This window comes from Penaeus chinensis, chromosome 31 (genome assembly GCF_019202785.1).
Source record: "Penaeus chinensis breed Huanghai No. 1 chromosome 31, ASM1920278v2, whole genome shotgun sequence".
Lineage (NCBI taxonomy): Eukaryota > Metazoa > Arthropoda > Malacostraca > Decapoda > Penaeidae > Penaeus > Penaeus chinensis.
In genome coordinates this window covers 26,210,170-26,217,669 of record NC_061849.1, presented here as the reverse complement: position 1 = coordinate 26,217,669, position 7,500 = coordinate 26,210,170, and the positions used below count along the sequence as shown (strand labels likewise).

Below are 7,500 nucleotides of genomic sequence, written 5' to 3'. Positions count from 1 at the left end.
GACTTGAAAGTTGCCATGAACTATGATCTGTTACGGAAGGCCTTCAGTCATCAGTCAAATATGATAGTGTTGTAGCGTCAGGCAATCTCGGCAGCATATGTGCTGCACACTCCTGCAAGTGCCAAAAAACTCAGCCCATATGGGTTCCTGTTGTGACATTGATAGAAATTGGGACTGATTCCTTTTTTTGATGATAAATACTAGATAAATTTACAAGTTCTGCCTTGTCAGAGGTTTGTAAGCCTCATCTGGAGCACTGACAGACCCAGAGGCCATGGCAGTTGGTGTGTATCTCAATGGTTTATGTATGGATGTTTTCATAATTTATCTCATATAATATACTTATTGGCTGTAGAAAGGATAATTCAGGATATATACCCTATAAGTATTAATCTTATAGGGTATGCAAAACCTAAATATTTTTGCCTTTTATCATTACTAAAAGAATATTTCTAACTGAAACACCTAGTGGAAGGAAGGATAAGTAAAGTGAGATTAAGTGTGATGTATATATCACATTCTGATGTACCCATTTTGAGGGAAGGATACCTTTTTATTAAATTACTATTCAAGCTAGTAAAGATATGAAGTTGTCAAGGGTACCAGTGAGGCTCAAGTCTTTCAGTCAGAGGTATGACAGCTCAAACCTTCTTGCTTTTACAGTTGATCAGGTCAGTTTTGTGTCAAGAAGTCAAACATTTTATACTAACTGTGTAAATTAGCTCTATGTTTATGAATCTATCTAATAGTACTGTAGCTCAGTTTTAACTGTGTAAATTAGCTCTATGTTTATGAATCTATTTAATAGTACTGTAGGTCAGTTTTGTGTCAAGAAGTCAAACATTTTATACTAATTGTGTAAATTAGCTCTATGTTTATGAATCTATTTAATAGTACTGTAGCTCAGCTCTTTTTGCCTTTGTAGGTTGTAAACTGCATAGTGAGTGTTGTCAGAGGCAGCTGTAATTAAATGTAGGCTGCTAAAGGTAAATGTTAGCAAGAATAGTAAGATGGAAATGAGATTGCATTTGACTTCTGGCAGCAATTAAAGGGTCTCTTTTTCTTGTTTTTATGAGTTGATATAGGATAGATACACAGAATATTGTCTTTGAATGAATATATATATATATTTTACAAGTGTTACATGTTGCAGACATTTCTGTCTTTTTTGATTATGAAGTATTGTTTGGAGAAGTTATGAAGAACTCTCTCAATAAATGGTAAAGACCATGATTTTATTTAGGAAAAGATTAATAATTATGATAGTAAAAATAATTTGACTATTTAAAAGGGTTTGAGCAATGCCTAACTCTTGCCAGTCTCCAGACTTTACTTTTCATAAAGTAAAATAAATTAAGAATTCAACAGTTAGCTTATGAAATGATTTGACATAGTAAAAATGTGGAAATTTTACTTACCTCCTCATTTTGCTTTTTTCATTATGAGTTGATTAAACTGACATTTGATTTACTATTCCAGAGGATGGATATTCCTGAAGGAGCAGTTGTACAGCCACATAAAAAGAAGGTTAGTGTTGAGAATGACTAGTTGTACACATACCAATCAGTGTCAGCTCCTGCTTGAAATTTATACATGAAGTGTAAATGTCATTTCTCACATGCAAGACCTGTTTCGCTGGGTCTGAATGCATATATTCTATTTTTTTATGTTAGAAGTATTGTTTATTTGAATTCTCTTACAATAAAAAATTAAAGCTAGTAAATCCCAAGTTTGTTGTCAAGTTCAAAATTCCTTTACAAGTATTGTCTTTGATTGTTTTGATTCTGCATGTATAGTTCAAAGAAGGACAATTGTTGTCAGGATTGTTCTTGGTCTACATTTTATTTTATTTCTATTTTTATTGAAAAGAGAATTAGTTGGAAAAAAAAGAAGAGGGAGGTAGAGAGAAGGTGTCACTGAATGCAGTGTACCATCTTTGCAGCTACATTCTCTTTTACCAAACACATCTTTAGCCCTTGTAAATCAAAACTCTTCTTTCATTCAGGTTCTTTGTCAATTTTAATACAGTGAACTTCAGCTCTGTTACGATCGCAGGGAGAACACGAATTTCTTCGCAAACAATAATTTGCAGCTTGAGAGACAGGGGCACAGCCATTAGGTTGTGTATGTTCTTGGACCCTCGTTGAGATGTGGTTACCACAGGTAATTAAAGTTGAAGTTCAGCTTTTCCCCTCAAAAAGGATATGCACATCTGCACTGAGCAACCCAGTGGTGACCTAACACTGCACAGTTTCTTTACCGTTGCTTGTCATTTGCAAATACTGTATGGCCATGTAATAGGCCTTTGATGACTTGGAAAGATGACCACATTCCAATGAAGATAATAGATCTAAGCATACCATATATGGAGATAGGATGTAAATACATGTGGTGATCACTTGTTAGCTATTTTCACCTCTATTGGAAATTCCTCTCTTATGACATGGCCTTTCTTAACCTGCAGCCTGAGGACCCCCCTTTCCTGACCGTTGGTACTGAGGTGTCAGCCAAGTACAAGGGTGCTTTCTGTGAGGCAAAGGTCCACAAGGTTGTCAAATCAGTCAAGGTTAAAGTAAGTAATATTTTGTACACCTTTTCTCTTTGGTCATATTTTGGCATATTTATGACATAAGGAATAAGGTTTTAATTCTTAGTCTTCATATTAATTTTTTTTTTTACTTTTCAGGTAACCTTTAAACTAGGCTTAGGCTCAGCTGTTGTACCTGATGACTTGGTTAAAGGTGTTTTGAAAATTGGTGCCCAAGTCAAAGCGAGCCATCCAGATAAAAATCAGTTTGTAGATGCCATTGTGAACAAAATTCAAGACTGCAGTCAGTATACAGTTGGTGAGTTTCTATGCTTTTATTTTAATGTTTTGTCAGTAGGTGCAATTTATAGTGAATGAGTAACTGAGAAGCTGGCTTTACAGGCCTGATGGTCAGTGTATTTACTTTTATATTATTATTGTATATTTTATGATTGATGATTTTTGCTAAGTGTGAAAGAAGAATTATATTGTAAATGGTTTATCACAAATGGCAGAATTGGGTAGAGCAGTTTAGAAGTGAACTTTACTTTTATATGTTATATTTTGTAAATGACTTAACTCATTTTAATCATCCCAATATTCTCAAAACCAAAATTTCAGTCTTTGATGATGGTGACATAACAACACTCCGCCGAACGTCCCTGTGCCTGAAGAGTGGAAGGCACTTTGCTGAGAGTGAGACCCTAGACCAGCTGCCTCTCACTCATCCAGAGCACTTTGGCACCCCTGTGGTTGGTGGAAGGCGAGGGCGCAGGTCTAGACCAAACGCGTACGTCATATTTACACTTATAAAATGCTAATGAGGCTGTTAATGGGTTGAACATATTGAAATTTATGTAAATTACTGGGGGTGTATGACTTTTTTTTTTCCTTTTTAAAAGACAGTATGATCTAATAATAAAAATGTAATACCTATTTTGTTAGTGTGTAGATTAGCCTTTTGGTGTCCCAAAGTGTTGAAATCGTAAACATGATATTCATATCCTTGATTGTATTTTTATTTTCTGATTCAGAGATGGTGAAGATTCTGGAGAAGAGGATGATGATGTCCACAAGAGGCATCGCTCGAGACGTGAGGAGTGGGAGTCGGATATTGGCAAAGTTGTTTGTGTGGAGCTCGGGGACAAGAAAAAGCAGAAAGACAACTGGTTCCCAGGGCTTGTGGTTGCTCCAACAGCCCAAGACTCTGTCAAGATTGAGACCAAAAAGGACTACCTGGTCAGGTCATTTCAGGATGGAAGATAGTAAGTTCTAACATGGGCATAGTAACAAGGATGAGTTTTATTTAAGTGTTAAGGCAAAAGGTTTATGTCTTTATATGTGTGCATTGACTTCTTAAGTTTGTTTTTCTTTTCTCTTCTTTTGTTTTAATGTCAAAGTTAGTGGCTTGCCTTCTGTTGTACTAAATTACATAAATTAATCAAGATATTGGCACAACCATAGGCAAATAATTGAAGGAGACAGGCAAAATTATTCATAGAAATTTTTAGTCTGAAACATTGGGAATACTGAAGACTGAGAATTGTTTTTTCAAATGAATTGGGAAAATTTTTAGCATCCATTTTGATTTTTGCTTTGTTAGTTTTTGCAAGGAAATTAAGCTCAGATGCTGAATACAATTTTAAGTTCAGATTAGTCACTCATTTCCATTTTGTCTGGAAACTAGTTCACTTCCATACTTATTTTTTTTTGTATGATTTTCTTGAGGCTAAATTATCACATCACTTGAAACTGATGGTAGACTGTTGGTATACTTTAATACCTGTACTTGTTATTTACCAATATTTTACAGTAATCAGATTGTGCCATCTTTTTCTCCTTGTATGTGGCACATTTTTAATCTTCACAGATTTGATCTTGTTAATGTGACCTTGATAGTAACATGGGAAGGTAGATGTGTGGATGAGGAAAATATAAAGTGTTATTTATTTATGGTATTAGGTTTACAATTATGAACAGATGATTATTTCCACTTTTGCATACTGTATTGTTTTCATTACTTATATACAGTAGTTTGTCATTTATCTCCGCTGATGGTTGCTATTTGGAATTAGTTGACCTTCCTTCTTGTCTCTCTCTTTCTGCATGGTGGTTTTCAGTTCAGATATATTGAGTTTTATGGTGGAATCTCCTTAACTTTTCATAGCTTTGCAGTCTAAAGGATGTGTATTCATCAAAGCATGTATTTTCCCAAACATTTTTTTTGATTATCTATATTATTTTTTATTTGAGTTCACAGTTCCATGCAGGATGTGTTTTTGTAGGTCATTGTTGCTAAGCAAGTGGTAAAGGCTATTATGATTGGGAAAATGCATATACATATGAAAGTATTATTCTGTGTTAAAGTATCATCTATTTGTTTTGTTAATTTATTTGGCATACATTCGCTTTTTAGATCCCAGGTAAATCTTGCCAAAAGATTATGCTAAAGCCATCTTTGAAAAGGACTCTTTCCTATATTTCTTTTTCATGATTTTTGATATGTTTAAGTATTATAGGTTTCCTCCTCCTCCTCCTTCCCCTCCTCCTTCTTCTTCTCCTTCTTTTCCTTCTTCTTCTTCATTTCCTTCTTCTTCTTCTCCATTTCCTACTTCTTCTCCTCCATTTCCTTCTTCTTCTCCTCCATTTCCTTCTTCTTCTCCTCCATTTCCTTCTTCTTCTCCTCCATTTCCTTCTTCTTCTCCTCCATTTCCTTCTTCTTCTCCATTTCCTTCTTCTTCTCCTCCATTTCCTTCTTCTTCTCCTCCATTTCCTTCTTCTTCTCCTCCATTTCCTTCTTCTTCTCCTCCATTTCCTTCTTTTTCTCCTCCATTTCCTTCTTCTTCTCCTCCATTTCCTTCTTCTTCTCCTCCATTTCCTTCTTCTCCTCCATTTCCTTCTTCTTCTCCTCCATTTCCTTCTTCTTCTCCTTCTTCTTCTTCTTCTTCTTCTTCTTCTTCTTCTTCTTCTTCTTCTTCTTCTTCTTCTTCTTCTTCTTCTTCTTCTTCTTCTTCTTCTTCTTCTTCTTCTTCTTCTTCTTCTTCTTCTTCTTCTTCTTCTTCTTCTTCTTCTTCTTCTTCTTCTTCTTCTTCTTCTTCTTCTTCTTCTTCTTCTTCTTCTTCTTCTTCTTCTTCTTCTTCTTCTTCTTCTTCTTCTTCTTCTTCTTCTTCTTCTTCTTCTTCTTCTTCTTCTTCTCCTTCTCCTCCTCCTCCTCCTCCTTCTCTTTCTCCTCCTTCTTCTTCTTCTCTTTCTCCTCCTTCTTCTTCTTCTCTTTCTCCTCCTCCTTCTTCTTCTCTTTCTCCTCCTCCTTCTTCTTCTCTTTCTCCTCCTCCTTCTTCTTCTTCTATTTCTCCTCCTTCTTCTTCTTCTATTTCTCCTCCTCCTTCTTCTTCTCTTTCTCCTCCTGCTTCTTCTTCTCTTTCTCCTCCTGCTTCTTCTTCTCTTTCTCCTCCTCCTTCTTCTTCTCTTTCTCCTCCTCCTCCTTCTTCTCTGTCTCCTCCTCCTCCTTCTTCTCTGTCTCCTCCTCCTCCTTCTTCTCTGTCTCCTCCTCCTCCTTCTTCTCTGTCTCCTCCTCCTCCTTCTTCTCTTTCTCCTCCTCCTCCTCCTCCTCCTCCTTAGTATTGTTATAATTACTATTCTTATTATTATTAATGTTATTAATTTTATTATTATTATTATAATTATTATATCATCCTTATCATTATATCATGTTCATCATTTTTATTGTCATTATTACTGATATTTTTGCTATTTTTATTTAATTTTTATGACTATGGTTAGTATTGTTTTTACTATTCTCATTATTTTTCTACATTGTAATGGTTATTATTATTTTTTTTTGTCATTTTGTTAAAACTATTATTATTGATTTTGCTCTTCATATTATTATTATTATTATTATTATTATTATTATTATTATTATTATTATTATTATTATTATTATTATTATTATTATTACTATTACTATTACTGTAATCAATGTTACTATTACTATTATTATTGTTGTTGTTATTGTTGTTATTGTTATTATTATTATTATTATTATTTATTATTATTATTAGTAGTAGTAGTAGTAGTAGTAGTATTAATAGTAATGTTAGTGTCATTGTTGTTATTGTTATTGTTTTAGTTTACAATAATTATTTATTTGTTTGTTTATTTATTCTTGTTTATTGATATTATTTTAGTTATTATTGATAAGTGTCATTATTCTGATTATTATTGTTACCATTATTATCATTATCATCATCATTATCATCATTATTATCGTAATTATCTTTTCTATGTTTATCGTCAACGCAATCATTGTTATTAGTTTTAGTATTAGTATTATTTGCGTTTATTTGATATTTGTTATTATGATAACAAATATATTGATAATAGTAATATTACTATTGATGATAATGATAAAGTAATATTACTATTGATGATAATGATAATAGTAATGATTATGATTGACATCATCATTGTCATTGTCATTTATTATTGCTTTGTCTTTTTATTATTATTATATCTTTGATGTTTATTAGAAGTAGTATTAATGATGTTATTACTAATTTTCCCCATTGTTTATAAATTTTCCCCATTGGCATTGGGTTAACATCACATTTATTATCATTGTCATTATCATAATTATTATTATTATTAACTATTGTTTATTATTATTATTTGTTATTATTGTTGTATTTATTATTATTTATTTTTTATTGTTTTATCCTTGGGCATTGGACAGTGATTGAAGTGGTGTGCATAATTCATTATCATCCCCAGTTACACGGTACCAAAGAAAGAAGCTTCGCCATTTAGCCGTGAGGTCGGGAGCAAGGTTTCTCAGAGTGCTCTCAAGACGGCCGTAGAAAAGGCCCTGCTCTTCATGACAAACGATGAGCTGCCACCCCATTGGGACCGCGATCTTCTCTTTGGCACAAACGTTTCTGACGATGATTCAGATAGGGACGGGTCGGACTCTGATG

The 7,500-nt window shown here is 33.6% G+C and overlaps 1 protein-coding gene across 1 annotated transcript in view; it reads left to right on the top strand.

Moving 5' to 3' along the window:
* LOC125041669 (AT-rich interactive domain-containing protein 4B-like) overlaps window positions 1-7,500 on the top strand; it is a gene marked incomplete at its 3' end in the record, with an annotated part of 20,074 nt that overhangs the window by 837 nt on the left and 11,737 nt on the right. Inside the window, 6 exon segments of the mRNA XM_047636837.1 lie at window positions 1,480-1,527; window positions 2,465-2,572; window positions 2,687-2,846; window positions 3,149-3,317; window positions 3,562-3,792; window positions 7,298-7,499. Coding sequence (XP_047492793.1) covers window positions 1,480-1,527; window positions 2,465-2,572; window positions 2,687-2,846; window positions 3,149-3,317; window positions 3,562-3,792; window positions 7,298-7,499 — 918 coding nt within the window.